Genomic DNA, 27,942 nt, shown 5'->3' with positions numbered 1-27,942 from the left:
TGGACACATGAACAGAGAGAAGTAAAACACACACCTGCTTTACATAACCAGCATTTATTATAACCAACAGCTGGGGATGATTTCACCAGCCAACATGCAAATTTTGCTGCTGAGCAGACACCTGCCCCTCTGGAGAACCTGACATCTCCCTTACAGAACAGAATATATGATGGCACAGGTGAAATTTCAGAAAGTTGCTAATGCATAACACTCATAAAAAGATACCTGCATGAATTTGCAAAGAGGGAAGATACATATTGAGGATAGGCAAACCAATTTGGATAAACCTGGCATTGACCCAACTTCAACCCAACCCAATCCTGAACTGACCACCCTCTTTATTTTTTTGAAGATTCGTAAAAGTTCAATTAACTTTTTGTTTTATTTTACAGTTGCCTCTGCATTTTTTGTTTGTTTGTTTATTTCAGCCAGGACCAGAAACATAAGTGCCAAAATAATTATGAGGAAGAGCTTTTTGTTCAGGTATTTTCAGCCTGACCAGAAACAGGGTGTATCAGAAGCATCAGAGATTTCCACCCCAATTTTGCAGGTCCAAGAAGCTCAGTGAAGTATATGAAATCAAGGTGCTTAGTTGAATGGACCCACCAAACCTTTAGGGGCTCATGCATTGTCACTAACATACACTTGGGCTGATCACCCCACACTGGAACCTGGTGGTGGCAATCTGCTGAACCTTCCCCAACAGGAAGCAACAGGACCCCTCCCTTTCCAGTGCATGCATGAGGATCACTGCTCTCCACAGCACACACACACACACACACACACACTCTTGCATTTCTCATATAAGTCACCCCACATCTTGTACTTTTTTGGGAGGGGAGGGAGCACAAAAGATCTTGCTGCCTCCCTTTGTCATATTTTGAGTTTCTTCAGAAGAATCTCTTCTTCCTATACTTGCTCTGGAACTTCCATGGCAAGCAGATAAGACGGATTCTCCTCACCTTTCTTTCTCTGAAGAAACTCAAAATACTATGGGAGGCCACAGGTGGGAATGCCTCTGGTAGAAGGATCACAACTAGTGTTCAGCTGTCTTGGACTGGAAAATGGATACATGGGGTAAATTTTGCCATTGTGCTCTCATCAGTGCTGAGCAGAATTGAAGTGGGCCCAATCTACCTCTCCCTTTTCCTTCCTTCCCTTCCTCACACTACCCCAGTCTTTATGGAGGACAGACTGGACCCTAGCCAGGTGAGGGAAGGGACAGTCTCTTCCTCAGAACCTCCCAAAGTAACGCTGATATGCAGCATGAAACCCCACGTGATCAGACAGGTAGTCACAGGGGGCGTAGTTTTCACACTGTTCCTTCCTCAGCTCCATTGGGGACTTGTACATTTCATAGTACCTGCAGTAGACAAAGAGAAAGATGCCACTCATGACTCATCAGGCTCCTATGCCACCTGCTGAACTCAGGGAGAGTGAGTACCAGCATTCCCTAGAGATGGACTCCCTTATAGTGAATACAATATTTACCTACAAAGGGTTAGAACCTAGCCCCTTTGATTAATGTTCAGGGGTGGGAGGGAGCTCTATCAGTTAGGGATTGAAGCCAGTTCCCCATCTCATTCACAAGGCTCTAACAGCTAAAGATAGAACCCAGGCTCCCTGGTTATTGTTCATGGGTGGGTCAGGTCTATCAGCTGGGACTTTACCCAGGAACCTTAGTTATCCTTTCAGAAGCTTTACTAACTGGGGATTAAACCCAGGCCTTTAACTACTGTCCAAGGATGCTCAACTAGAAATGTCTTATCCCTCAGGGCCTCTGTGAGATGCAGCGTGGTGACCTCTCCCAGGAGGTATGTGAAGCATGTTCTTGTGTCAATCTGTCAAAGCTGAAGTTCTCTGAGTCCCTGTCTCCAGGAGTGTTGTAAAAAAAGTTCTGCGTGCTGTAGTGTCTGGGCATAGTCAGAATGAAGAGCCTGTCTGATCTGACCTCATCCCTGCTGCAGAGCTGAGCTCAGTGCAGGAACTGAAGGCAAAGATGAAACCTCCTCACTGCACCCTGAGCAGCGGGTTGCTTCGGTCCCTGATGCAGGCTAGCGCAGCCTCTAACTTGCACCCCACTCTCCCTGGCCCCTAAGGACAGTTCAAGTAGCCAGAAGTACCAGCAACCTAGGAATGCTGGCCAAGTACCCCCCTTCCTGAAATACTCCCAGCAATGCATCTGGCATGCCCCTGTGCTGGGGGCTCTTACAGGAGGTGATGTAAAGCTGACTATGGTCACTCTATGTCTGTCAAAGACTCCTCAGGGGATATTTATGGCCCTTTAAGGAAGAACAGGCCACTTGTCTCCAGTAAGTATCTCCGGCATCCTCTTTTTTCTACTTCTGTGTGTGAGGATGTTATCCCAGACATTAATCAAATTCCTTGCCACATCCCACTGCCTTCCTATCCCCCTCTGAAATAATCAGTACAGAGTTCAGTCCTGAGCCCAACTGGTGAAGCAGGGAAGATTTTACCTTTCATAATAGGGGTAGGACCTCTTCTGCCTCCTCACAAAGGCATTGGCCGTTTCTCTTTTTACCTTAACACCTGCCATGGGAGAATAGAAGAGTAGGTTAGAGCTTTGGGGCTGCCCTCCTATAGTCCAAATACTGGAGTGTCCTCTGGAGATGGAACATCTGCTATCCCTTATCACAGTCCCTCCCCACCTTACTTCCCAATGCACATCTACCCACCCCAGCCTCCACAGTTCTGCCTCCCTATCTCCCACAGCTTCAGGGACCTATCTCCCCGTCCACTCCAACCTGCTTGGTCTCAGGGGCCAAGTACCCCCTTGGTCATGAACTCCAGGAGCATGATTCTCTTGTCACTTATCCTGATGTAAATCTGGAACAAAGCTACTGCAGTTAGTGGAGTCACAGCAGTAGGAGAAGAGACTCAAGCCCCAAATCTGCAGGGACATGGTTCCCTCTCTCTCCAGTCCTGATGACCTTAGAGTCTTGCCTTCTGACCCAACATAATATGGACTGTCGCACTGGCCATTGCACAGTGAAGCCTTGGTACCAATGTCCACAGAGCACCCCAAGGTGACTGAAGGCAATAGAGGTTGGGTCACTGATTGTTGCCTGCTGAGACACTGGTGTCCATACAGCCAGAATACCTTTAAGGGACTGTAAGAAGGCTTTGCTTAAGAATATTGGTGCCCATGTGTGCAGAGTGCTAGGAAAGATTTAAAAGGGGTAGTCGTGTTAGTCTGTATCAGCAAAAACAACGAGGAGTCCTTATGGCACCTTAGAGACTAACACATTTATCTGGGCATAAACTTTCATGGGCTATAACTCACTTCATCAGATGCATGGAATGAAAAAAAGTAGGCAGGTATAAATATCACAGCACAAGAAAAGATGGGAGTTGCCTTACCAAGTGGGGGGGGGTCAGTGCTAACGAAGCTAATTCAATTAGGGTGAATGTGGCCCATTCCCAACAGTTGACAAGAAGGTGTGAGTATCAACAGAGGGAAAATTATTTTTTGTAGTGACCCAGCCACTTCCAGTCTCTATTCAGACCTAATTTGATGGTGTCAAGTTTGCAAATTAATTCCAGTTCTGCAGTTTCTCATTGAAGTCTGTTTTTGAAGGTGTTTTTGTTGAAGAATGACCACTTTTAAGTCTGTTATTGAGTGTCCAGGGAGATTGAAGTGCTCTCCTACTGGTTTTTGAATGTTACAATTCTTGATGTCTGATTTGTGTGCATTTATTCTTTTGCGTAGAGACTATCCAGTTTGGTCAATGTACATGGCAGAGGGGCATTGCTGGCACACGATGGCATATATTACATTGAGAGTATTGCCAATGGGGAAATACACCGGTAATCTCTTCACAGAGAGATCCTGGTGCTCATGTGTGGAGAGTCTTGAGAGGGCACAGGACCCTGCACCCCTTGCCCCAGCACACTGAGCACTGCATGGAGAGTTTTGGATACCTGTGTTTGTGGAATGCTATGAGAGGGCTGCCAAGCTCTTCCCCCATAGAGGTTGTACCATTCCCAATTCATCTCATCTCCCTAACCCAGACTTTCAACTGCCAGCAAAATGTTCTTTCCAATGCCAGATTAGTTGGCCAGTGAGAGAGCCCAGCTGTTTATCTCACGGGGAGGGAAGGTGTTATCTCTGGGGACCAACTGGCAAGCTGAGCTCAGGTCATGTCTGAAATACCACCTACAAATAAACCTTCACTGTAAGAAGTGCCAGCAATTACAACCTCCCTTGTAAAGATGTTTCTCTCTCTCTCTCTCGCTCCCCACAACCCCCTGTGTTTTGATTGGTTCTCTGGGAAAATCCAGCTTTAATGATCCCCAGCGGCAATTTATCCCTTGACCTATGGGACAAGAGAGGGGATAGAGGGGTCCAAGAGAGCCAGGGGATAGTTTTCCTAATGGATTTCTGTGAGCCAGGCTGCAGAGCCAAGTGAGAGACAGGGGAACATTTCAGACCCTAAACTCAGGTCCCACCCCAAACTGAACAGAATATGCACAGTCAGTACATAGTCCAAACTTACCCTTTTCCTGCTAGTTGAAATTGCAGTAATACAACATAAAGCTCAGCCTAAACTTTTCCCCGACACTTGGCTGTTCTTAGGTTTTCCCTGAAGGGGCCTCTCTGTCCCAAACCCTAGCTCTCTTTGTCACTCCACCTCCCTTATATCCTAGTGGAGCTAATAAGCCTCTCTTGCCCCAGCAAGTCAGCAGAACTACCAACTGAGCAGCTCGGTGCAGGTTTCTAATTCCTGCTGTGATGAGCCAATAGAGGAGCCCTGACGTCCTGTGACACCCATTATGGGTATCTGTCCGTTCTGCTACTTCAGCTAGCTCACACCCTAATCCCCATGTAGCTCCCAGAGCAACTTGATTGTTGACCGGGCCTGCCTCATGTCCTGGTTTATCTAACAATTGAAAACCTCAGCCTGCTCATGTCACTGCTGCCTGTTTCCTACTGTTTGCAGGGTTCCACCTGTTCCACCAGGTCATGTGAAAATTGGACCTTTAGTTGTCACGGGTGCTCTGCTGAGACAAGAGGACTCATGATGACACCCGTTGTAGATCTCAGTGTTGGTCAAGGAAGGAGAAACAAATTAGAAGATTCTGTAAGCATCTCACTCATTCCCTAATCCTGATAAAGGGAAAGATGGAGGCAGATGCAGGACTTGAGACATGTGCAGAGATGTGGGAAAGTCATAGCAAGATACTCACCTTCAACACCATGTGATTCCAAGGTGTCCTTTGAATCTGGAAAACAAAGAATAGGAGTCAGGGGATACCACACAGGAACCAAGCATGTGACCCCAGTCCTTGGCCCCCGTTGGATGACTGTATCTCCCTCCCTTATTGGGCAACACCATTTCCCTTCCTGCATCAGGAATTTTTATCTCTCTGCCCCCCACTAGGGCTTTGTGTGCATTAGAAGTTTGGGGCAAAAATTTCCCACCATTGCTAATAGTGGTTCAGTTCTATCAATGTCACCAGAGTCTATCGGGTATCTCTACATTAGAGCTGGAAGGTGCAAATTCCAGCTCACAAAGATATACTTGAACTAACTCTGATTGAGCCAGTGCACTAAAAACAGAAGTGTGGCTGCAGCAGTGTGAGCAGCTGGAGGGGCTATACATCCAAGTATGAGCCTGTCCAAGACCATAGGTACATACTCAGGATGGCTAGCCACTCCTGCCAATCAGTGTTAGCACAGGTATGTCCACCGGTGCTGGAATCATATCTCCAACTTTAGTGAAGACATACACATAGTGTCATTTTAGCTTGCTTGGAGCAAGATGACATAGCGATAAAAATAGCAAGATGGGAAGCCTGTCTACATTAGGGCTACTATCAAAAGTGATGCAGTGGTGGTAGAAATCATGAGAAATTTTGCTCAAAATGCCTAGTGTAGACACAGCCTGGATGGCACCATCTCTCCTCCTTCTCCACTGGAAAGATGTGTTCTAACCTTCGATGGTCCCTGCAATCACCCCAGGGGAATTCCCTCTGATTTTACTGGGGGCTCATGGGACCCATACTCTGCTTGCCACTCCAAACCACCCAGGCTCTTCTCTAGTTCTTCACCTATCGCTTTTTCACCCATGGCAAATCCCATCTGCTATTGTCTTAGAAGTGTATTTAAGGGGACAAAGAAGATTTAGGAAAATAAATGTGTTGATTAATTGCTAGATTGTAAACTCTTTGAGGGAAGGATTGTGGTTTTTTGTTGTTTTTTCCAAAGCACCGTGTGCATTTACATCAGCAAGACACATTTGTTGTCTGATCAGACCCTGCAGACTATTTGTGGAGAAAAGTGCTATTCAGCATGAGTCTGGGTATCTGAGTTTGACCCTAAGTCACTTAGGTTCAGCTTGTGACCCTCAGGCTCATGTTAAATACACCTTACTTAAGTAGTACCATTGACTTCAATGGGTCTGATTTGCAGAGTAAGGTCTTACTCAGCTTGAGCAAGGGCATCAGAATCTGGCCTTTACCTAGCAGCTTCTGAGAGCTAAACGGCAGTTTTGCTGTGTCACATTCACCACAGTGAAGAGAAAGGGGAAACTGATAGATGTCTCATTCACTATGTTCCAAGTGAACTCTACCCCCAAGCAGGCCCCAGTTCCTGTTCTCGGCTATGCAAACAACCTGCCACCAGAGGCAGGAGGAGGAAGCTAGCATGGCCGATTTTCTTCTGCCCCATCCCCTTCCCTCTGCCCCTAGAGAAGATGAGCAGTCTTCACATCCACCCCGTGAACCACCACCCCAATCTTTAATCAGAGATCCCCAGGCAGCCTCTTCACTGTCATCCTGCCCCAGTACTCCCCATTCACCTGTCCCCCAGTGCTGCTGCTCATTTGAAGTTCATGTCCTCTAGAGCGCTGTCTGCCACACTGCATTGAATCCCCCAGCTCTTAGCCATAGAGAACCCAGCAGAGCAGCAACCCTCATCAGAGTCTTAGTAATAATGTAATTAAAAATAGTTCCAGTGTTTTTCATCTGAGGATCTCCAAGTGATCTCCAAACACTAACTAGTTAATTCTCCCCATGACCTTGTGACTTAGGAAAGCACTATAATCCCCATATTACAGCTGGAAAAACTGAGGCACAGAGCAGTAAGTGATTTGCTTAAGGTAACACAGCAGAGAATAGACACTAGGACATTTGACCCCCAGCCTCCTGTACTAGACACTGCCAGCAGGTGAGGCAGGCAGATTAAGGATTGTAGTAAGGGAGGTAAAAAGTAGCGACCAAGTTGATACCCCCTTCACCTTCTCCTCTAAGGAGAAGGCTGCAGATGAGAGGGAAAGGGGAGTCTTTAACTTAATGCTTTTTAACCTTAGAAAGATTCAGTGTGCTTTGGCAAAGGCACTGGCCAGTTCCTGTTTTATCCAAACTGTGCCACCTATGCCAGGAGACAATGGCTCCTTACGAAATGTCAGAGGGCAACATGCTGTCTGCTGTAGAATGGAGCCTTCTGGAAATCTCTAGGCTTGAGGAGCCAATCTGCATTTTGCACTCCACATGGAAACTGATAAAGGATTAGACCAAGACTAATGAACAGACTGGAATACAATAGCTTTTAGAGCAGACTGACCAGGAATGAAGGAGAGAAGCTCTCTGAGGGGAAAACAATCAAAGATTAAAAACTGTATTGCAAAATATTAACTGATTTCTCACCAATCTGATGCCCGTGAGAGTGTATTTAATTTACAGGGTCATCTTTAACACTGAGGAATTTAACGCTGACAAGAACTGGCGTAGTACAGGCAAGTACAGGGCAAGCTTTCTACCCTTCCTGTCTCAGCATCCCTGTCCATTCTGCCAAAGCAGAGAGAGGTTGAACACCTGCTATTTCAGATCTAGATCTCCCACCCCTTTCCAGCTGTGAAGCTCACTCCTCTATGGCTATTTCTTATTTAAGAGGGTTCTGGAGCTGGCCTCCCAGCTGCAGTTTATATCCTATGACCATATTTTTTTAACAGTATCACTGCCATTTTTTCCATTGTGCCTTCAAAAACTCTCCCAGTCCAACATATTTCAATGGAATTAAAAGGTGTAGCTTTATTTTTCTCCTCAGATGTCTCCGGGTACTGTACAACTTTCCAGTGTTGGCAGATATAACGTAGCCTTCCCCACAGTCCATGTAGTTTAGTTAATTCCCCTCAATTCTGACCTGCAGCGCAGTCCATTTGTCCAAAACTGGGGACCCAGCTTTGCTAATTCACCTAAATCCTAAACTGGATTCCTGAGATTGCCAGTCATGCCCATTTGTGCAATAGTTTGTGAACTAGTGGAGGCAAATGTCTATTAGGGATTAGGCTGGAGACCCCCAAACCCATTCTTATTTGTGACCTATATAATATAACACCTTGCCAGTGCAATAGCCCATATAGGGCCGGCTCCAGGCACCAGCCTGGCAAGCAGGTGCTTGGGGCGGCCGCTCCGGACAGGGGCGGCACGTCCAACTATTCAGCGGCAATTCAGCAGATTGTCCCTCACTCCCGCTCGGAGCAAAGGACCTCCCGCCGAATTGCCACTGCAGATCACGATGGCAGGTTTTTGGTTTTTTTTTTTGGCTGCTTGGGGCAGCCAAAACCCTGGAGCCGGCCCTGAGCCCATAGTATACTGCCTAGCCCCAACGCAGATCTTCTCCTGAGCAAGCAGTCTTCTCAGATTTTAAGTGTTCAATAATACACCCAGTGAACACTCCAGGTGAGATTAATGCTGTGTCCCCTTACCTCTTTCACAATAGCAGAAGGCTGCCAGGGCCAGGGTCAGGAGTAGCAGCACCAGAAGTTTCCTCATCTCCTCCTTTTTGTCTAATGCAATTCTGCAGCCTCAGAGCTTCTCTAGGAGGGTTCTGGTGCTTGCCTCCCAGCTGCACTTTATATCCTGTGACCATCTGGAGAGATCAGGACTCTGGCCAGAGTCTCTCAAACTTTGACATTCCTGTGTCCCGGCTCCAACACAAAGCTTCGCATTTGGGCCAATAGATATCCGGTCCTGGCAGCCATGTGCACATCCATCTCAGTCCAAAGGCTCATGGCACTTCCAGATGACTTTCTGGAGCTCCAAATGCTACTTTTAAAGGGGAAAAAAAAAAAAAGCTTAATTACAAACATAGTTTAGTGTTGAGTGAGAAAGTGATTCCAGCTGCATGGAGGAGAGACAATGGGAGAGAACCACCATGTCATGATGTGGTGCAGCCGATGAAGGCGGTTTCATATGACCCATTTTTGCTAATGAAACAATCTTACACCTCTGACAATCTGAGTTTAATCAAATCCTACCTCGGCTCAAATAAGATGATCTCAGTCTAGTCTCTGGCATGCTGAGGTGCCCACAGAGGCAGTTTTCTTCGAGAGAAGTGAAAAATGGTAAAACTGGATATGGCAAGCTCGGCACATTGGCTTGCGTGGAAGGAACTCACCACATCACTCTTCACCTATTCCTCTGACCCGCTCAGGAACTCCTTCCGGACCAAATCATATGGAAGGATCCACTGTGCAATGCTGGGCAAGGGGGAGCTAAGCAGAGAAGACAGAAGGGGGAAATGAAGGTTAGTAATCTGAGCTGTTCCAATCTCAAAACTAAGCAGCACTGTGCCCAGTTGTTTCAGGATATGGTCTTGGTGACACATTAGGGGATTGCTTTCATCCAAATCAAGATTGATTTGAACTAATGCTCCAGAATGAAGCTAGGGGCACATTGCTGCAGGAGGTGGCATCATTCAGATAAGGTATAAAACCAAAGCTAAATTTCTGGGGTCAGACAGTGCAGCTAGGCCTATATATGCCACTTGAAAATCCCACAATGCTTTTTGAAAGAGAATTAGCCCCAGTATCCTTGCCAAATTGCAATTTGGGCAGTTACATTCTGTCTGCCTAAATTCCCCCTGTAGTGTCAAATAGATACGACATTTGATAGTTCCTGTCCCAAGATGTTGTTTGTACACTATTAAATGCCTGCCAAAGAGACCGCTGCATGGCAAGGGGAAGAGGAAGTGATCCCTCCAGAGCCCAGTTTTCAAAAATGGGCACTTCACTCTGTGTTTGGTGATTTTAGACACCCCAAAGCATGCGTATACATAGGAAATGGGGAGGATGTGGCAGCAACAGGGGGCAGAAGGAACAGTGAGTTGAAGATTAGGAAGAAGGAACAAGGGGCAACTACATAGGTTTGGGCTGAAACCCAGTAGGATGAAAAAAAGAGGAGATGCACAGCATTGAAGGATGAAAGGGAAATGCACAAAAGATGAGGTAATATCTTTTATTAGACCAACAGAATCCAGTATCCTGGGTTATCTAATATCCTGGGACTGACACAGCTACAACAATACTTCATATGAAAGATGACCCTGTAAGACAAGGCGGTGAGGTAATTGGACCAACTTCCAGGAAAAGATATTACCTCACCCACCTTGTCTCTCTAATGTCCTGGGACTGACATGGCTACAACAACACTGCAAATGACCCTGTAAGAGTCAGAAGAGTATCTAAGATGGAGTCCTGCCCCTCTAGGGAGTCTAGGTGAAACAAAAATGCTTTCAAGAGGGGTCTGGAGCTCTGGGTAGAATGACAGTTGGGTGGTCAGCTGAGCTTGGGCTGAGGTAGAGAAAGGTACTGAATGTAAGGAAGGGAAGGAAGGAGAAGGAGAAACAAAGAGAGATGAAGAGAAACAGAAGAAAGACTGAGAAACAGGTGAAGGACAGAAGCAGAAGTAATTTCACTGGAGTAGAGGAAGGCATAACACAGGAAATAGAGTGCACAGATTTAGTTTAAGGATAGTAGTTAAATAAAACACAGAGGAAGAGAGAAGATGGAAATCTGCCTATAGGATAAACCCCGTGATTTATTGAGGTTAAATTAAGATTAAAGTTAAGTAAGGAGAATTCTAGGCAGTACAGTAATACAAATAAATAATAATAATAACCATTATTTCCTGGAAACACAGCAGCAGCCACCCATCAGCAATGAAAACTGCCATCTGGTTTCATCAGGCAGCACTGGATATGTTCAGTTTGCTTTGGGAGGTTTTTAACATTCATTCCCCTGAACCTTTGGATTTTGGACCCTCTTGTGGTAGAGAACGGCACTGTATATTATCTTGGCAGTCAGAAGGTGTGTTCAGGACCAGAGGCAAAAAAGAACAAACCAGTTTTGAATTCCTCTGGGCATAAGCTGCATGGCGACATCAAATCCCAGGGCTCCCTGCAGCAAATCTAGAGGTAAGAGGATATTAACTAGTTCCTAGAAACTGACTCTGTTAGTGCTGTCAGTTGTAAATAATGGTTGTTAAGCTTTATGGAGATGGAGTCTTGTCTGGTCCTGGCCTCTCCCACCCTTAGTTAATTTTTCCCTGTGTGTTAATGGTGGGATTGGCATACATCTCTATCATTCCCCTAGCTCTTGCTGCACTATCCAAGGGTCCATTATGTATCTGTGTGTGTATGTGTGTTATACAGCTAGCTCCCTGTGTATGGGTATAAGAAAGTACAGTGCATGTGTGTGGAAAACATTTATTAAATCTTAACTCTGCCAAATCAAATGTAATTTTCACAAGACCAATCAAAGACACATCTGCAACGTAGGGGCCATGTTTCTGCCAAATGTTAAGATTCCATCAGCTCTGAAGCTGTTCAGAGAAAGGGCATAACATTTTTCTTAGCAGAATAACTGCAGTTTTCACCCTTTCATACTTGAAAATGGCTCACTTGATTTGGAAGGACTGTTAGAAAAAATGCGTTCCTTGACTGAGAGCAAACATATCAAATTTCAGCTGAAAATAAAAAAGCATTGAAAAAACAACGGAAAAATGTCCTTTAAAATGGAAACCCTTAGGCAGCCTTAAGTATAGACCTTGCTATGATTCCTATCTATAATATCTATGTGTGTAAGTGTTTAATAATAGATTTACTTGGAGAGCATTATTCAGCCACTAGATTCCTCTGGGCTCTGTACAGATTTTCAGAAAGCATATGCTTCCTGGTAAATAAAGGAGACATAGTTGAAACTCAAGCTGTGTGGAAGTCTGCTTATTTGTGTCTATATTTATTTAGTTTAATAAGTGCTTCCAGCTTAAGATGGAATGTGATCCCATGTATCATGGCAATGTTTATGTATGGAATACATGAAGATGAGGGGTGCTATAAAGGATTTAAAACATGAGTTTTAGATGGCTGCATTGCTCATAATTGGTGCAGCCATGAGTAAATTATGCAGGTGATCTCAAATGAGCACTGCTAAAACCTTTATATCATACCACATTATGCTTTATTCTCTACATGCCATGTATTGTACATGGGAAAAAAGATTTTACAAACATATCAGAACTCTTTTTTTATTGCATTGTGACTGTTTCTTATATCTCTACACATGTAACTCCATGTGCCTTAATTGGCATTTGTTCATCTGTTCAGAGCTCAGACATAAAAATGTTACAACTTTAAGGTCTAATATCTTGGGATTTTCACGATCTATAAGTAAATTCTGCTTTGAGCCCCATTGGAAAGTTGGGAATTTCTCCTTTCAAGTTGTGAAGCGAACTCATTTCTAAGCTTGCTGCATAGTGAGATCAGACCAAATATTGCCTGTCCTACAGTCTCAAACTTGGGTAAATTTGTTATCTGGCGTGTGGGGAAATTGCACATTTGGGGGAAAGAAGCAGGGTGTTTTTAAGCATCTGTTTAGAATGTTAGAATCAGTCTCAGAGGACATGGACTATCTGGCAGAATTCAGATGAGGGTCAATAAAACCTCAGCAACGTGCACTCCCCCTTCCCTCCCACAGATGTTACCAGAACTCCCTATGGGCTCATTTCAACGCTTCCCATTTAAAAAAAATAAAAATCTACTATTAAAATTTTTTCAACTTCTAAAAACCTGTTTCACCTTTTGAAAATAGCTCACTTTCCCCAGGCTGCACTGCTGACTTGGCTGGAAGTCCTCCTGAGTAATGTAAATGAGAGAAGAACTAACCCAAGAAGATTAAACTAAACTGGGCCAGATTCTCAACTGATATAAATCAATTTTAGTTGATAAAGTTTGGCTGTGCCACTTCCCACCAGCTGGGAATCTGGCTGTCTCTAGGATGTTTGCTTTCTGTATGATTTTGTATGTACTTGTGGTTGATAGATGTGGTTTATATTTCTTTTGTTTGTTTCCCTGACTGCTTGAACCAGATAGTGAGAAGATTTGTTCCTTCCTTCTCTGCACATTTTCCCCTATATTATTTCCATGCTTTTGTGTGAGTTAGTAAGTTTAAGGAAACAATAGACCATTGATTAAGGCACAAAAGGCTCCTGAATTCTCAAAACAACTTTCTGCAGCTTTAAAATAACCACTCTTTGTCAGGGCCAGTGATCATCTGTTGTTTACAACACGCAATTCAGCATTTCTGATGCTAAGTATATAGTGATGTGCTCCCTGCAGTTTAGTGAGGCAGATTCTGCTTGCCCAGGGTTAAGTCTTTATTTTGGAGCTGTGGTAGAGTCTCCAAAGATAAGATTGAAGCCTGATTATGAACTTGACACTGTCCTGCTGAAATAAACCAACCAACCCATCTGAAATGCTTCCTGTGTGAAGTGATTGCAGAACAGACTTTTGTTGGTGAAAGTGTAAGGCAATTTATACAAGGCACTGTGGAGTGATAAATGTTTTAAAGAAATTAGATATTTTTTTGCTTCCTGGGAAGTTTCCTAATTTTTATTTATTTATTTATTTTGCTTGTCATATCTCAAAAAGACTTGAACTACAGATTCTACATTCATTTCATCCTGTTGGGCTCAATAACTATTAGTTCCTTTGGCTAGTTTAGAAGAGTTAAGAATTTAGGGTCAGTTGGTGACTGAGCAGAGGTGAAAGTAAGCCGGTACACCCCGGTATGCCTCTTGGCCACTGCTGCCACCCAGGGCCCTTTAAACTGCTGCCGGAGCCCTCAGCTACCGCTGCTACCCCAGGGCTCTGGCAGCAGGGCTCTGGGGGTTATTTAAAGGGTCCGGGGCTCTCCTGCCTCTACCCCCCCGGGCCCTTTAAATAGCCGCTGGAGCCTGCCAGAGCGGCGGCGGGGCTCCGGCGGCTATTTAAAGGGCCGGGGCCGTAGAGGCAGTGGGAGCCCCGGGCCCTTTAAACTGCTGCCGGAGCCCCCAGCTGCCGCTGCTACCCTGGCGGGGGAGGGGGAGGGCACTTACCGGTACAGGGCGGGCCAGGGCTGGCTCTGACCCCCCCATCCCCCCCCTTCTGCCCGAGGCCCCGCCCCTTCCAGGGGCCAGAGCCGGCCCCAACCCAGCCCCGTACTGGTAAGTCCCTATTTCTACTTTCACCCCTGTGGCTGAGCCATATACATGTGCCGAGGGAGGGAGGGAGGGATGAAAGGAGCTATATCCTCTCTTATACAGGCCACAAGAGGCCCAGGTACAATTACAGTCTCTGTGCTCCCTTTGCGTTCCCTAAAGAGAGTGGCAGGGAGCTGGGGCCAGGCACATGGAGGAGAGTAGGCCTCACTCCTAGTAGAGGCGCTCTCTGTCTGCACTCCCCCAGGCAGGGGGCAGACCCACAGCACCCCCAACACTGGGCTGTTACAACTGGTTGAAAAAAACAGTTTAAAAATACAACGCTTTCTGTAAGATTTTTGAAATGTTTTCCCCAAGTTCAAGGAAATGTTTAGAAAGTCTAACCATCTCGGTCAGCCTCGAAAGGCACAATTGAGCCCTCAGTTATTCCATGCAGTTTTGATAATGTTTGAGCTTCCTGTGATTGCATGTCGGACACTGTAACCCTCGCCTGATGCAATGCAGATACTCCAGTGCCTGCATGGTCTTTTGTTGGCAGACCATGGTCCTCTTGATCTGCAGGCTTCATGTTTCCTAAAGCTCGGATCAGAACAGATTCTCCATATACTAGGGGAGGTTGGAGGGCACAGGCGTCCGAGAGCCACTTGTGGGAAGGAGGGGGAATCTGAGGGCAGTGGGGAGAGAGAGAAACAATTTAGGATGAAGGAAGTGGGCGCATGTGACCATTGCTGTAGAGCCTCAAAGACCTGTAAGGAGCAGGAAACAGTGCACGGGAAGTGTCTGTGCAGTAGGGGCAGCAGAATTTCCATGCGGACTTTCTATGCCTTATATAGAGGCTTGATGTGGGAATATTCACTGCCCAGGGTTTCTATCACAGATCCATTCTTAGAAACATTGACTTTTAATTTAAGAAAATAAAAATAAAAAGTCATTGAGCAAAGATTGAAAACGCATATAACTTCAGGGAAAAGTGCCGTCAAAGAACAATGAGAAATAAGAAAAGATTGAAAGCATATACATGCAAAATTCAGGGCACCCGAACAACCTGAAATCAGTTCCACCCTTTGCCAACCTCTGTGATTATCATATAATCTAAGAAATAAATACTGATGTCATGTGCAGTGAGCTAAATCCAGAGTAACTCCACTGAAGTCTATGGAGCTACTCTGGATTTACACCTGTGAAACTGAGATTGGCATTTGACCAGGAGGATGCTAAATCATGCATAGCTGCACTGTGGCATAGCTGGCTAGTAATCTTGGGCTACTTCTGCACTGCAATAAAAAACCCACAGCACCAAATCTCAGAGCCCATGTCAACTGACTTGGGCTTGGGCTGCAGGGCTAAAAATTATGGTATAGGCCAGGGATCAGCAACCTCTGGCACGCGGCTCGCCAGGGTAAGCCCCCTGGCGGGCTGGGCCGGTTTTTTTACCTGCCGTGTCCGCAGGTTCAGCTGATCGCGGCTCCCACTGGCCGCAGTTCGCCGCTCCAGGCCAATGGAGGTGGTGGGAAGTAGCAGCCAGCACATCCCTCGGCCCGTGCCGCTTCCCGCAGCCCCCATTGGCCTGGAGCGGCGAACCGCGGCCAGCGGGAGCCGCGATCAGCCGAACCTGTAGATGCAGCACGTAAACAAACCAGCCTGGCCCGCCAGGGGGCTTACCCTGGCAAGCTGCATGCCAAAGGTTGCCAATCCCTGGTGTAGGCATTCAGGAAGCCTGGACTCTGACTCCCTCCCCACTCTCAGGACCTCAGATCCTGGGTTCCAGCCTGAGCCCAAACATCTACACTGCAATTTTTAGCCCTGCAGCCCAAGCCCCACGAGTCCAAGTCAGCTGAGTCGGACCAGCTGCAGCCATGCCACAGGTCTTTTATTGCAACATGAACGTGCCCTTAGAAATGTTTTGATTAGGGTTTCATATATAGAAGAATTTTAAATGTTTCTGTGGTGTGTATGTCCCAAGTTTGCCTGTTAATTTGACAAAGGCTGAAGTTTGTTTATGGGAAGATCTGTGTTTATAATATGTAAAGTAGATGAGGGTCTATGCTTAATTTCACAGTATATCAACAAATTGGCATCTTATACCTCATAGCGCTTGGTGGTTTTCCACTTCTATATTTGGGTATTTGCATATGAATCTGAGGAAGCCTGGAGCCTTGAATACTGAAGCAAGGTATATTTAGCAGATAGAGAAGACTTTATGTGTTTTAAGATCCCCATAGCTGCAGATATCCAAACAGCTCTGGTTGCTAATGGACTGGGGGTATTTACATGCTCGTGTATGGCAGCACTGGCGTCCATTGACAACGTCAGAAGGGCTTTGCCCACCTCTTTGGTGTTGATATAAGTTACAGTGTCTCAGATGTTTGTGTTCTTCTCTTGTGACTGAGACGTGACTCCTTGGGTGGTCTGGGCATGGTGTTCATCAAGCTGCATCTTGATTTCCGATGAGGTGTGGGCAGAGATGGGGACAAAGTTAAATCTGTTTGGGAATTTAACTGTGCACTTCCAAACATTGGTGGTTTTAAGTATAACCTTAACTTTGAATTTCCAGGCTTTCTAAAGATTGGGGTTATTTATTTATTTTTAGCTGCCATGCTCTTTTAAGACATTCTCCCCAGCAGTCACCAACTTTCAATCTTAACACATTATTTTAACTTAAAATTAATATACAAGCTCCTTGTCAGACTATATAATGGATTTTCAGCCAAAGATACACATAGACTCCCTGACACAAGGTGTACCAGGTACATATCTACTGTTGAAATAATTTCTGAGGACACACAGATTACAGAAAGCCCTTCCCTGCTGTCCTGTGTTCCCTCTAAGCTGTTCAGCCGCATGGCCACCCAAGAGCCAATCAAATGCCGTGCACTTGATTAGCAGATCCGCGCATATCCCGACATGTGTTCAGGTGCTTCTCCCCATGGGTGGCCGGTGAACAAGTTGTTGGGGGAAGCTAGCCCCCAACTCCTCCCCCTCTGCCCGAGGCCCCGCCCCTCCCCTTCCCCACCGGAGCCCGGAGCGCACACACACCCCACAGCCCCACCATGCACCCGCAACCCCAGAGCACTGGGTGGGCGGCGTGGTCCTAGCACCAGGCAGGCGGATGGATGGGCAGCACGACGTGGCCCCAGCACCACCAGCCCTGGGCCTTGTGTGCACCAGCCCCAGCCTGCCTGCCCCAGCTTCTTGGTCACAGAACAGCAGGAAGGGAACTGGAAGCAGGCAGGTCGGGTGTGGGGGCAGTGTGTGGGCAGGGCCATGCAAGGCTGTTTGGGGAGGCACAGCCTTCCCCTGCCTATGCTACCTGCTGCCCATGCTCCTCCCCCGGCTGCTCTGCAGCTGCATTGCTCCTGCCCTCTGCCTTGGAGCCCCTGGCCAGCTGCTCCTGGGACCCTCCTGCTTGCTATGCAGAGCAGGGGGAGGGGGGGAAGTTGATGTCAGGGTGTCCCCCTACCCCCGCCTTCCCCCGCCCATATACCCATCTCTGCAGAGCAGGGGAGGGAGGACAGGGCTCAGGAGCAAGATGGAGATGCTGGTGGCTGCTGCTGTCTGAATGAGTCTACTGGTGAATGCCGCTGTGCTTAAAGAGACAGTGCACGGTCTCTCATAGACTTCCCCAGCAGCCAGCACACACACACACTCTGTGTCTGTCTCTCTCACACAAACATATACACACACGCTGTCTGTTTCACACACATATATACAAACACTGTCCCTGTGTGTGTGTGTCTCTCTCTCTCTCTCACTCACACACACACACACACACACTCTGTCTCTTTCACACTCACCTCCCAATACATACCTGTGTTGTTATTGTTCTTGTTACTTCTTGTTACTTCTTGCAATGCGCATATAGCCTCTGTAATTTTATTCTTTCAAAGTACGGTTATTTTAATTTTTTGACTGGTCTATGCCTTTCATAATTTTATTTCTCACTTATGCTTAAATTTAATTCTTTGTGTAGTGAGTTCTAAAAAGTCTAACCTGTCCTGGCTGGAGTAATTATCCCTATGGTAACTTTTAAAAAATACAGTATGCATTATATCTAGGTTTTTTGTTTCTACTGGTGGCACACATCCGCACATTACCTCGATATTGGTGCACATAACAAAATTCATTCTGCACATGGATGGAAATAATTAGAGGGACATTGCTGCTGTCCCCTAAAACAGTGGCTCTCAACCTTTCCAGACTACTGTATCCCTTTCAGGAGTCTGATTGGTTTTGCATACCCCAAATTTCACCTCATTTAAAAACTACTTGCTTACAAAATCAGATATAATAATACAAAAGTATCTCAGCACACTATTACTGGAAAATTGCTGACTTTCTCATTTTTATCATATAATTATTATTATTTATAATTATAAAATAAACCCACTGGAATATAAATATTGTACTTACATTTCAGTGTATAGTATAGACCGCAGTATAAACAACTCATTGTCTGTATGAAATTTTAGTTTGTACTAGCTTCGCTAGTGCTTTTTATGTAGCCTGTTGTCAAACTAGGCAAATATCTAGATGAGTCGATGTACCCTATGGAAGACCTCTGAGTACCCCAAGGGGTATGCGTACCTCTGATTGAGAACCACTTCCCTAAAAGGTACAGTGAAGAATACAGTATGTTTACTCCTAAGCATCTACCACAATATACCTGCACATATATGCAAAATGTGTACACTGTGTCCTGAGGCTCAGGTCTTTTTCTATCCCCTGGGGCCTACAGATTCCAGAGGAGGCAGCAAGAGAAAGGAGGGATATATTATATGGGTGGTATTTTGCCCTGTGAGCTCTGTCTGATTTCCCAGCACAGCAAGAAAGAGGAGCAGAGCAAGAAAGAACAGGGTCTGTTTCATACAATAGTTTCTCATTTTATCATTTCAGAGAAAAGGTGAGATGATTAAGTACAATGGAAGTGGTGGAAGTTCCATCGCTTGAGAATAAACTTTGGGCTGTAGATCGCTTCTCGGCTCTCTGTGAGCTGAGGGGTGAAAACATTATTCTGTAGCATACAGAACAGACCTTCATCATCACAAATGGGGAAGTTGTATGGACATGTTGTTATTCAGCAGGTCTTTTTCATCATTAATTTCTCTGCCTATATTTTCACAAGTGATTAGTAACTTTGGGTCCCACTTGAGACACCTTGAAGGGGCTTGATTTTCAGAAAGTATTGAGAACCCGTTCACTAAAAATCAGGCCTCTTAAAGATGTCTCAAGTTAGGCACCCAAAATCACTAGTCACTTGTGAAAATTTAAGCCGATTTCAGATCCCAGAGCAGTGGTGGACAACCTGTGGCCCGTGGGCTGCACATAGCCCTTCAGGGTAATCCGCTGGCGGGCTGCCAGACAGTTTGTTTACATTTGCATGATTGCCTGCAGCTCCCAGTGGTCACGGTTCGCCATTCCCAGCCAATGTTCGTTGCGGGCAGCCATGCAAATGTAAACAAACTGTCTGGCGGCCCACCAGCGGATTACCCTGACGGGCCACAGGTTGCCCACCACTGCCCCAGAGAATAGAGGTCAGAGTCCTGATTGTGTTACAGCCTTTAAAACACATCTGATTCATAGATGTTCAAATTTACCACAATACTGTTGTTGAGTATAGAGAGAAAAACTAACCCTCCCCTGTAGAAGATTCCCAAAGAAAAACACAAGGAAATACAGAGTCATAAAGAAATAGTATCAAACCAGCAGTTTATTTTCTAATAAACACCCACATCCTGGCTCCTGTCCAACCTCCTCTATAGCGGCACTGGGCTAATTAACACAAAATCTAGGAATCTCTGGTTACCGGGGAGTGAAGCAGAGGGCAGGCAGGATAACATACAGTTAACAAGCAACTTAATAGATTTCAGAGACGTCGCTCTTTCTAGGTACAGAACCCAGGCTCCAGGCACCGGGGATGAGAACTTGTTACTCGAACTTGCCCCTCTGCTGCCCAAAGTAGCGCTTATAGGCAGCGATGTAGCCATGGCGCAAGGCATAGCGCTCACAGGGGTTGTAGTCCTCGCAGATCTCTCGCTGGCGTTCCTGGGGGGTCTTATTGCGTTCTCTGATCCTGCATATGCAAGGGAGGGGAAGGGGAGGAGAGAGCAAGTTGTCATTTTAAACTTTGCTGTTTGTGGCCAGGTCCTCCTGCCCCACCTTCCCACACATGCCTCTACAGTTCTTTCAGCTCTCCTTGGCTCTGCCAATGCAACAACCCTGCACTGAGCCCTTTCCCAAGTGCCATTCACAGCAGATGGGGCCTGTAGAGGCTTATGTTGGCGGAGGAGTGGGTCTCACTTCCCCAGTAGCTCAAACCTGCTGCCATAAGCTCTTCAGATCTTTCATGTTGCCAGGGATAGGGAAGGGAGCTGGAACATCCCATGAAGGGACCATCTAGCCCTCTCATAGGGGGTCATGTGAACTCATCACCTTCTTTAGAAGAGTACGTTCACAGGGCTAACCTAATTACTGTGAACTTTCTTTCTCTTATTCATTTGACATAGCCACATGGAAATCTCATAACAAGGGTGCCTTCTTCCTGTCCGATACAGGGGCAGATACAGCCAGAGTCAGGGAGGCCATTCCCTTTCTGGTGCCAACACAAACTATTAGAGAAGAGTTTTGTCTTGGGAAAATGCTGTACGTAGAACCTGGACCTGATTCTGATCTCTGTTCACCTCTGTGTTCCAGAGTACCTACACTGAAATCAGTGGAGTTATTCTAGGTTGACAGCAGTGTAAGAGATCAGCAGTGTAAGAGATCGGAGCTGCCTTTGAGTCCCTCTTACAAAGAACTGTGCATTTCAGCTCTGGTTCCTCTCTTCTTCTCTTTCAGGCCTCATCCCCAATCCCTGTTTCTGTCTATTTTAGGGATTCGTATGGCCCCCAGCACAGCACTGTAGTATCTGAGCACCTCCTAATCTGTAAAGTGTTTATTCTCTCCACACTCCTGAGAGGTAGGGCAGTTCTGTTATGGGGAACTGAAGCACACAGAGACTAATTGACTTGACCCAAAGGAAGTCTGTGGTAGAGCAGGAAACTAACTCGGGTCTCCCCAAGGCCTAGACTGGTGTCTAACTGTTGGACCATCCTTCCTTTCAGGATTTATACCAGTGATTTCCCCACCCTCCTCTAACGCTTTCTTCAGACTGATTAGTTAATGCCCTATGGGCACTGAGAAGAGTTCTCATACTCAATAACACTCCAAGTTAATCTTCCTCTATCTTCAATCAGTTTTGGGTTCCCCAGTGGGACCCCCAGGCTGAGTGGGAAATTCTGTCTCCAAGCTAATAGCACTGACCTTCCTCAATGGCAACAACTTAAACTTGCTTAGGAGAGATCTTCATCTCCCCAAGCCCCCTCTATCCATGTCCTAAGACCCTATGAAAACATACCTCTCCTGCACTATGAAGTTTCGTCTCGGCTGAGCTCTCATGAAGTCGTTGGCATTTCGTCTGTTAATGAAGGGATCTGATGAGGTGAAAGAATATTTATTTTTAATCAATGTATAGTTGAAGTGAAGATCATCAGCTACTTACAACAAATCCTGCTCTGACAACGTCCCATTCTCACCTGTCCTCCCATTCACAATGGATTCCTGGACCCCATCAACCTTCTATTTTCATTAGCCTCTGGTACTCCAAAGTCTTGTAAACTACCAGCCTCTCATTGTCATGGGCACCCCATGTTCCTCTAGCCTGCCATTCTCACCAGCCTCCTATTCTTCATGACTTCATGTTCGCTACCAACCTGCTAATCTTGTTCCATAAATTAATGATGGAAAGAGTCCACTGGATCACCCTGTTCATCCAGCCTCAGCTGCTTGTTTCTTAGAGTGCATTCTCCAGATCAATTTTAAATACCCAATCAATGGGTCTTCCCTCATTTCTCTAGGGAGATTATTCCACACTCTAATAGATCACATAACTTGATCTTTTTCCTTAAAATTCAGCCTAAATTGTCTATTGTCTAGTATCATCTCTTTGAACCACACTAAACAGGTTCTTCTCATCTCCCTTTATGGGGTTTACATTTGTCAAATACTTATCCATGATTATCCTGTTTCCCTTGGCTGTCATTTGGCCAAGGTACCCAGATCTAGTTCTGGTAGGGAACTCACCCCCCACTGCCTCCCCCTTGTCACTACAAGCAGCAGCTAAGATTGGCAGGCATGAGAGCATGGAGCTATTACTCATCTGGAAAAAGGAATAAGCAGCATGTGGATTCAATTTGAAGAGGATGATAAATTTGGGGAAGGACCAATAATAGAGAGCAACCTAAGCAGGTTTAGAATATAGATGGGTTGATGCCTCTATAGATACAGCCCAAAGTCATAGTGGCGCTCTCTTTTTTTTTTGCTGCCACTTCATATTACAGGATTATGCCCAGTTTTTGGATCACTGTGAACCTAAGATCTCCTTTGTAATTTACTGCCTTCCACGCGTCCCCCTGCCACTGAAGATCTATCATTTGAATTATTTTTCCCCAAATGTACTAACTTGCATTTGTCCAAGCTAAATCCCTTACAAAAATAAAAAATAAAAATTCTACTCATCTATATTCTAAACTTGCTGAGGTTGCTCTCTGTTATTGGTCCTTCCCCAAATTTATCATCCTCCTCAAATTGAATCAACATGCTGCTTACTCCTTTTTCCAGATGAGTAATAGCTCCATGCTCTCATGCCTGCCAATCTTAGCTGTTCCTTGTAGTGACAAGGGGAAGGCAGTGAGGGGTGAGTTCCCTTACCGCATCTAATTAATGGTTTAATATCAGATGTGGCATTGATCTCTGCTGCACCTCTGAGGCAGCTCTTCCCAAACTCAGTACATTGCTATTTAGCAATAGCATTTTTTAAGACCCTTTTCAGGGAATATGTCAGTGGTCAAAGCTAATTCCAGTTCGTTTTCAGGTAAGATTTTGTAAGACATTATGTCACATGCTTTCCTGGAGTCAACATGTATTTTATCTTTTTTGTTCCCCCTTCCACTCATCCGGAAATTCTGTCACCAAAGAAATCCAATTTGTCTGGAGTGGTTTATTCTCCCCTTTCTAATTTCCACCAGTCCCCCACTCTCATGCCTGCCAGGCTCAGCTGAACTCCTAGCAGAGTGGTGAAGACGGTGGAGTACGGGAGTCTCTTAGTTCCCCTCTAATTTAAACAAAGTAGTAAAATTGTCTCTTACTGACAAACTCATGGGATTCCATACTCTCGTGGGACTCTGGAGAAAGAAGAGAAAAACATTCAGTGAGGCACTGTAGTTATGGAACACAGAATTTTTCACTCACCATTAATAAACCGAAAGGAAGAGAGACTGAGAAGTCTCATTCACTGATTAAAAGGAAAAGCAAGGAAAGGAATAAGGCAACCTAGTGGTCAGAACAGAGGACTGAACCACTGGGTTCCATCCATGGCTGTGCCACTGATTTACTATGTTATCCTTGGGCGCATCACTGACCCTCTGTTTCTTTTGTATCCCTCTATATAACAGGTATGACACCTATTTACTTCACAGTGGGGGCAGGCTGCTTAATTAATGAATTCATATTTGTAAAGCCCTTTGAGATCTTTAGATGGAAAATGCTATAGAAATACAAATCACCACTAAATATGCATATTTCAGTGCAAGGTCAGATCGGTCCATTAATATGCAAGTGTATGCATTTTAGAGAAAATGGGAGAGACATTCAAAAGGAGAAAGGGAAGGTGGGTGGAAAAATCTCGCTCGCCATTAACAAAGGAAAGGCAAGCAGCTGAGGATGCAACAGAATGGCAAACCAGGGACAGTTCAGAGAGTCACCTTCTTATAGGAAATAGGGCCTGGGATCTATATAAGGAATTTCCCTTACCAGACCCTGCATCACTTTGATATGTAAACAGCACCTGGGATCTCCCCTCCAGTGCATCCACAAGTTGTGTTGACTAAGGAAGGACTAATTTAGGTTTCTTCCATCTCCTCTTTCTATGATCCACACAGATTGGGATTGTCGAGGATGTGGGGATAGTTTGCAGTGGTCACAGAATGGTCTGTGGTAAAGAGAAAGGGTCTGAAGTGCAGGCGGCTCTAGACTGGAGGCAAAAGTATCTAGGTGATTGAGCTCTGGAGTAGAGGCAGAGTGGTCTGACACAGTGGTTACGGGAGTGGATGGGCAAGAGGACAGCAATAGATAAGGGAAGATAAACATCAAAGCAAAACATCTGAACAGACCAAGAGGTGTCTGTGACTGTCTGCCACTCCAAACAAGTTCTAATAAAAGAGGTCACCTACCATAGCAGAAAGCTGCCACCATCAAAACAGCCAGGAGCGTGAGGAGGATGAGGGTCCGCATTGTGTGGGAGTCACTCTCTCTTGCACTCTGTCACTCTCTGTCTTGCTCTCTTTCCACTGAAGGCAGCGGGAAATTCTGGACAGGCTGCAAAGTTAGCAGTGGAGTGTTTATTATGAAAGCAGCAGCTGGGAGGGGAGGAATCAGATGAAGGAGCCAGCGGAAGGTAGGGCCTGGCTGGCACTCACCTTCTATGGGACTGTTACAAAATACCCTCTATAAACAGGTCTAATCAGGCTTTGGTGGTGGGGTAGGCACACTCCCTTCCCTGCCCTTGCTGCAGGGGGAGGGTGCCAGAGTTCAAAAGGAGGTGAGCTGTTAACACTGCATGTCCAGAAATGTTGAACTATATGAGTGTAATTCCAGACACCGAGGAGGACCACACGCTTGCTTCCCTAATTCCTTCTCTGATCTCCCCTCCTTGCCGTTACCACCCTTGGTCCAGACTCACAGAGCCCGCACTGTCTGTCAGCTCCACAGCTGGAAGGAATGGGACCAACCCCCTGCTTCCTGGAGAGATGGGGAAATTTGATCTCAAATGTTCCATCCTTGGTTTCCCCTCAGACTGGTCCCTAATGTACCCCAGTACTGCTCTGATTGAACTCCATCTACCAGGGGAAAGATAGAAGTTCAATCCTATTGTTTTCCCCCATACACACCCTACTGTGCCCTTCATGGTACTCAAACCCTGATGGGATCCCCGTCATCTGCTGGGATTATTGTTAGTTCACATGTATATTGCAGTAGCCCCTAGAAACCTATCTCTACATTTATTCTCTGGGGTCCCACACAAACACTGCTCCCTAAGTAGAATGGGGCCACCTCTTCTTTGGGTGAAGGATGGATCCTTCGCTCTGAGCTGCTGACTCTTGGAACATGATTTGGTGCTAACACCCTTCCCTGCCATACAGGGGACCCAAGTTCAAACCAAATCTATTGCTCTGCAGGCTAGCAGGAGCCAGAGGTACTTCACAGTCTGCTCCAGTGGTTCAGGAAACGAACTCTGACTTGCTATGTGGGAAACTCTAGTCCAGTTTCCAGCACCAGGTTAGCTGGCCCTGGAGGGGAATGTGCGCTGCCGTCTGTAGCCTCATGGCTGCCAACTCAAAGAGAAGAGAGATGGGATCAGTGGTTTCACTTAAACCACATGTGAAGCCACGGCCAGAGCAGCGTGTGTGAGGACAGGGTGCACTGGGCAATGGCTGCAGCTGAGCTGGGCAGTGGTAAGAGGCCACTGCAACTAAATGGAGCTCACTGAGGAGCTCTGACATAGCTCCCCTTGCACCAGGCCAGCCTGTGGGATTGCATGCAGTTTTCCAGGAGTCTGGAGCTGTCACACAGCCTGGGCAGTGGGCACAAATCCAGCTCAGTTCATTCCCCGAGGCCACTGAGACAGTTGCTCAGTTGTCGCTGTTACTCCTTGCCATTGGGGTTACATGTGTCCAGTCCTCTCCTGGAGGATTCACACTCTGCATGTGCCTGCATGGAACAGGGACCCTATAATGCACCAGAATTTTGCCAGGAACCAAATGATTCCCTACTGGGCTGAGCCTTGGATCTGTGAAAGGACCAGATTACTTTGGGCTTTGCCAATCACCCTACCAATGCCAAGAAACAGTTAACTCCAAACTCACAACTCTTGTCCAGATCCTCTGATCCTCAGTGGGAGAAAAAGACCTGAAATCAGTAGCGCTTGTAACCAGGGGCCCCCAGTGTGAATAAGATGCTTTTCTTCCTCCTTTTGCCCAACACAGGAGAGGGTGACCACACATCGCGCCTTCCCCCTTTCTACCACCAGCCCCATTCCAGCTCACACCCATGCACCGATTCCTCATATACAGTGTTCAGCCTGGGATGATGAGGAGCCCCTAGTTACTCTGTGGTAAAGAGCAGAAATGGGGTCTGATATGCCCTGCTCCTGTTTCCCTCTGATCCCTTTTCCCCAGCTCCCTTTCCTCTCCCTGCATCCCAGCACCTCCTGGATTTGAGAGCAGTGGTCGCTCCTTTTTAAGGGAGCCTCTGGGCCTGGGTAAGGATTTGTTGCATTCCATGCGGTTCAGGGGTTTTTACAGAGTGTGGGCTTAAGTCATGGCCAATCCTGCAGCCTGTGGGAAGGCTGAAGTGAAAGGGATAAGGAGTGAGCCTGGAGAGACAGTGACTGGCACACAGAGAGGGAGATGCTGGAAGGACATGCAGAGAGAGGTGATGGTGATGAGGTCGCACAGTGATAAATGCCATAACCAACCTTACCCCATGTACCTGTCCTGTCCTTCAGTGCTGAGTCCTCAGGGTCACTGCCCCAGCCTCTGCTTTCTTCCCGAGTCACTCAGCGCTCCCAGAATGCCTGTGGCATCACACACACCGCCACCACAGAAGTGAGGGCATGTCATAAACGGGCGTTAGCCCAAACACTTTGCTTTTATCCACAAACAGACCTTATTGGAAGTCAAATTAACCACCCTTCGGCGCTGTCCCAGGGTGAGCGCCTCCGTTGTTGCTGTGGGAACTGCATTCACTTGGCTCCTTACACACACAGATCCCTCCCCAGGGGCTACACCTCCTACCTCACCAGGTGAAGCCACAAATGCTCACACCCCATGGTGGAACACACCCAGCCCAACATCCGACTCCTAGCCCTTGCTATCTAACAGCATCCTCTGGTGTGCAGTAGTCACAGAACAGGAGCTAATATTAACTGCCTGCAAACTTTGTGGAAATTTCTGCAGTCCCTTGGTAAGGGTTAGCGCTGCAAAGGCAGCCCTGGGGCCCTTGTCATGGTGGATGAGATAATAATACATTCCATAGCATCTCTCTAACATTTTCCTGCTGCAAAGCACTGCACAGACATTAATAACTAACTAACTACAGGGAGGTCTCTGCATACTCACTCTGGACTTGCTTCCTCTTCAGTCTGCAGCTCTTGTCTAAGGGGGAGTTCTCCCAGCGTCCTGTAGCATTAACTGGAGAAGAGGGGGCCTTTTTATTTATTATCAGTGATCAGTAACTCCTCCTCTTCTGTCTCCCCCGCTGGATCCACCCTCCACCCCCAGGCTCCCACCTTCTCTGCCAAAAACACCTTCTGCCCTCACTCAGGAAACCAGAAACCTCAGGAAATTGAGCCAGGAGAGAGGGGGGAGTCAGAGCGGATGCCAGTGGCTAATGGGGTCGAGGCCGCGTCTAGAGCAAGCTATCTGGGTCCAAGCCATTAACCAGCAGTGTGGGCAGAGGCTCCCTAAATGGAGGTCTAGTCTCTTTCCTTGATGACTGAATTTACCTCCTCCTCACTAACTCTTCCAATAATCATGCACTGAGTCAGAACCACTCTAGGCAGAGCTGGTC

General features: G+C 46.4%; 2 protein-coding genes across 2 annotated transcripts; both read right to left on the bottom strand.

Annotated features, from left to right (window-relative positions):
- Positions 1-35: 35 nt before the first annotated feature.
- On the bottom strand, positions 36-8,887 carry LOC117879107 (osteocalcin-like). The gene is made up of 4 exons (XM_034774066.1): positions 8,730-8,887; positions 5,209-5,244; positions 2,478-2,550; positions 36-1,363 (listed from the first exon to the last, which is right to left on the bottom strand). The coding sequence occupies exons 1-4, from the start codon at positions 8,794-8,796 to the stop codon at positions 1,234-1,236; spliced, it is 306 nt and encodes a 101-aa protein (XP_034629957.1). The 5' UTR covers positions 8,797-8,887; the 3' UTR covers positions 36-1,233.
- Positions 8,888-19,961: 11,074 nt separating this feature from the next.
- MGP (matrix Gla protein) lies at positions 19,962-27,626 on the bottom strand. The gene is made up of 5 exons (XM_034774056.1): positions 27,492-27,626; positions 24,546-24,690; positions 23,463-23,498; positions 21,674-21,749; positions 19,962-20,350 (listed from the first exon to the last, which is right to left on the bottom strand). The coding sequence occupies exons 2-5, from the start codon at positions 24,604-24,606 to the stop codon at positions 20,206-20,208; spliced, it is 318 nt and encodes a 105-aa protein (XP_034629947.1). The 5' UTR covers positions 24,607-24,690; positions 27,492-27,626; the 3' UTR covers positions 19,962-20,205.
- Between the last annotated feature and the right edge of the window lie 316 nt (positions 27,627-27,942).

The sequence above is a fragment of the Trachemys scripta genome, chromosome 1 (genome assembly GCF_013100865.1).
Source record: "Trachemys scripta elegans isolate TJP31775 chromosome 1, CAS_Tse_1.0, whole genome shotgun sequence".
Classification (NCBI taxonomy): Eukaryota; Metazoa; Chordata; order Testudines; family Emydidae; genus Trachemys; species Trachemys scripta.
The sequence above is the reverse complement of the archived record's forward strand: the minus strand, read 5'-3'. Positions and strand labels throughout refer to the sequence as shown.